This window comes from Orycteropus afer, unplaced genomic scaffold (assembly GCF_000298275.1).
Source record: "Orycteropus afer afer isolate SDZICR_OR568_19922 unplaced genomic scaffold, OryAfe1.0 scaffold00254, whole genome shotgun sequence".
Taxonomy (NCBI): domain Eukaryota; kingdom Metazoa; phylum Chordata; class Mammalia; order Tubulidentata; family Orycteropodidae; genus Orycteropus; species Orycteropus afer.
In genome coordinates, this window is record NW_006921841.1 from 277,460 (window position 1) to 281,774 (window position 4,315).

Here is a 4,315-nt window from a genome sequence, read left to right on the forward strand (position 1 = left end):
TTAAAGAGTCAAATGGTACACAAGTTACATGTGTTTCCATGAATCATGTGGGATAACTAATCTTATCTAATTCTAATTTAGTATTAATAATCTTTAATGTGATAAATATTTAGGAAGATTACCATTAAATAATGGTAAAGGAAGTCAAGCCTCTAATGCAACAAGAAAGGAAGAAATTACATAATTACTCAGTTTGATATATTTTGTAATTAGAGTTATTGTTAGGAATCTGTTGTCTTAATACATAAAATATTTACAGAACATAAATAATATTTTTGGCTATATACACTAGCAAAAATGTTGAGCACTGGGATATTTATTAAAAAGTTTAAACTACAAAAATATTTACTTTTCTGGATAGAAGTATCTTAATTCTCTTCCTCAGTAACTAAATAAGTAGGTTAAATAATATCTCTGTGCCCTAGTGAGCCTATCTGTTCCCAACCTACCACCAAGTATGTACATCCCTTCACAAATTGATGGATATAAAATGATTAATGTTAAGAACACAGCTATAAGGCTTTCATCTAGGGTCTTCAAAATGGCATACATTAATTCACAAGACTGATACCTTTCTAAGTTCAGCCAGCCTGCCCAAAACTAGGTATTTTTTAATGATTAGAGAATGATTAGCTTATATCTCTGTTGATATTTTGGTTTTATTGATATTTATTTAGTATCTTGAATAAGCAACAATTTCCCATGGTTCAAGAATCAAAAATTATAAAAAATATCTGGAGCCTAGTTTTCTTCTTACTCAAGTTTCCCAATTGCTCATTCCTCATGCCCCATATTCATTTGCAATTTAAGATTTAATATTAAAATAATCAATCAGCCACTCCAATCTGAGTTATTTGGCTATGTCTATTTGTTTTGATTTGCTAAACTATTTGATATTTAGTTCATTCCCTTATACATATTTTTAACATAATGATATCATGATAAATGAAATGTTCATAGACCACAGCAAATATATACTCTTTAGGAACTAATAGTTATAAAATTCAATAATTTCAAACAATAATCCCTATTCATTTCTATCAAGAGCAAGCAAAACAACGACCTTAAAATTGGCATACAAATATGTAAGATTAGAAACTCAGTTTTCATACTGCACTCTCAGTTTCAGTTTGAGGATTTATTATTATACCTGTTTTTATTATATGATTACAAAAGCTGGTAAAGGCATTACTGTACCTTCAGGGTCCCACCTTGCAACCATTGGATCTTCAAAAAATATGACATTTTCATGAACCTTGAGCGTGACCTCTATAGGCGGAAAAGTATTTTCTGTTTCAAGGTCTTCTGTAGTTTCCGGGGGATACATATATTTCTGTAATCCGTCTTTGAGTATCTTTTTTAAAAGGACCCAAACAACACCAGATTAGAAGATGACAGGTAACAGTTAAAAATGCAACTATTACTGAATAAGATTATTTTTAATAAGCATTGTCATTTGGTCCCATTTATCTATAGGTTGACTAGCCAAAATGTCACAAAAAAATAAAAAGATCATGATTGAGGAAAAATCTCACTAAATGTGGATGCAATTATAGAACTTTCCTCTGGGTAGGGTGCTATGCTGTGGCTTATTCATCATTTTATTCCTCCAAGCAATCCTGTAAGGCAGATATATTACAGAAAAGATAACCTGAGAGAGAGAAATCAAGCAATTTGCCAAAGATTACAAAATGACTTCAAGGAGGGACCAGAACTGAAAAACAGATCTAAGGCCCCCACATCCCATGCTCATTCCATTATGTTTTCTGCCTCCTTGGTAATAAAAACATTTCCACTACCTTGGTTATACTTTTGAGAAGTATAGAAATGCATGAAAACAAATTAAGCAGACAGCAGATTTTTACTGGGGTAAGAGAGATTTGTGGGTATACGAACATAGTAGATAAGGATCTAGGGAAAAGGGAAGAACTAAAAATGTTAGAAAATAGATAACTGTGTGGGGCAAAGTTCCAGAATAGATGGAAGATTACTGAAAAAAGAAGGAAGGCCTCTTTGTTGCAGGAGAGAAAGACCAATGTGGTGGAGACATTGGGTTGAAATGGAGAAGACAGAATGGTGGTGTAAGAACATTCTGACAAAATTCAAGAACAAAAGATCTTTGAATGGATCCTTGAAAACCTAAGCTCAGACTATGACCTTCCTATGGATAAAGAGTTTTGAAGGCCTATTGTTTTTGTTGTTGCCATTGAGTTGGTTCCAACTCACAGCAACCCCAAGTACAACAAAATGAAACACTGCCCAGTCCTGTGCCAATCTCAACAATAGATGCTATGTTTAAGCTCATTGTTGCAGCTACTGTGTCAAAACATCTCATTGGGGGTCTTCCTCTTTTTTCCTGATTCTCTACTTTACCAAGGATGATGTCTTTCTCCAGGAACTGTTCCCTCTTAATAACATGCCCAAAGTACATGAAATGAAGTCTCACCATCCTTGCTTCTAAGGAGCATTCTGACAACATGTCTTCCAAAACGTATTTGTTTGTTGTTCTGCCAGTCCATGATATATTCAATATTCTTCATGAACACCATAATTCAAAATCATCAATTCTTCTTCAGTCTTCCTTATTTATTGTCCAGCTTTTGCATGCATATGAAGCAAATGAAAAGACCATGGCTTAGGTCAGGCCCACCTTAGTCCTCAAAGTGACATCTTTGCTTTTTAAAACTTTAAAGAGGTATTTTGCAACACATTTGCTAAATGCAGTATGTCATTTGATTTCTTGACTACTGATCCAAATAAAGTGAAATCCTTGACAATTTCAATCTTTTCTCCATTTATCATAGTGTGCTTATTGGTCCAGTTGTCCAGTTATGAGGATTTTTGTTTTCTTTCCATATGTAAACCTTTCCTTGACTTTTTACAATAGTGGACTAAGGCAATATTTGTCCTTCTGTGATTGATTTATTTCACCCAGCACAATGTCCTCTAAGTTCTCACACATTATGTGGTGTTTCCAAGATTCTACATTATTCTTTAATGTTGCATAGTCTTCCATTGTGTGTATGTACCACTGTTTGGTCATTCATTCTTCTGTTGATGGGCACTTAAATTGTTTCCATCTCTTTGCTGTTGTGAATACTGCTGCAATGAACATGGGTGTGCATATGTCTGTTTGTGTCCTGGCACTTCTTTAGGATACATACCTAGTAAAAGGATTGCTGGATCAAATAGTATTTCTAATTCCAACTTTTAAAGGAATCACCATACTGATTTCCACAGTGGCTATATCATTACAGTGCCATCAGCAGGGTATGAGAGTCCCAATCTCTCCACATTGTAACCAGAATTTGTTATTTTTTGTCTTGTTGAATTTTGCTATTAGTGCTGGGGTGAGATGGGATCTCATTATTGTTTTGATTTGCATTTCTCTAATGGATAAAGATCATGAACATTTCTTCATGTGTTTGTTGGCTGCCTGAATATCTCCTTTGGTGAAGTGCCTATTAATGTCTTCTGCACATTTTTTAATTGAATTGTCTTTTTGTTGTTGAGGTGTTGGAGTTTTCTATCATTTTAGAAATAAATCCCTCGTCAGATATGTCGTTGCCAAATTTTTTTTCCCAATCTGTAGGTTTTCTTTTTACTCTTTTGGAGAAGTCTTTTGAAACACATAAAAATTTAAATTTTAGAAGGTCCCAATCACCTAGTTTTTCTTCTGCTGTTTGTGAACTTTGAGTTATGCTTGTTGGTCTATTTATACCATAAATTAAGGTCCCTATAAGCTTACCCCTATTTTTTACTTGATGTACTTTATAGTTTTAGGTTTCACATTTAAGTCTGTGATCTATCTGGAGTTAATTTTGTGTGTGGGGTGAGGTAGGGATTTTGTTTAATTTTTCTGCAAATGGATAAACAGTTTTGCCAGAAACATTTGTTAAAGAGACTCTCTCTTCCCCATTTAATGGACTTCAGCTCTTTGTCAAAGATCAGCTGACCACAGGTCAATGGATCTACTTCTGAGTTCTCAATTCTGTTCCATTGGTCTATGTGTCTGTCATTGTACCACCATGTTTTGACTGTGGCTGTATAGTAGGTTTTCAGATCTGGGAGTGTGAGACCTCCAACTTTGTTCTTCAATAGTACTTTGCTTATCCAAGGTCTCTTTCCTTTCGATATAAAATTAGTGATTGGTTTTTCCATACCCTTAAAGAATGTTGATGGAATCTGGATTGGGATTGCACTAAATGTATAGATTGCTTTGGGTAGTACTGACCTTTTAACAATGTTTAATCTTCCTATCCACGAGAATGGGATGTTCTTCCATTTATGTAGATTTCTTATGGTTTCTTTCTTT

The 4,315-nt window shown here is 34.2% G+C and overlaps 1 protein-coding gene across 1 annotated transcript in view; it reads right to left on the reverse strand.

The window, feature by feature from the left end:
• Positions 1-4,315, reverse strand: part of DNAI7 (dynein axonemal intermediate chain 7) — a 90,914-nt gene that overhangs the window by 11,652 nt on the left and 74,947 nt on the right. The window contains exon 10 of the mRNA XM_007949775.2: positions 1,198-1,354. Within this exon, the coding sequence (XP_007947966.1) occupies positions 1,198-1,354 (157 nt within the window). The remainder of the gene's footprint in view (positions 1-1,197; positions 1,355-4,315) is intronic.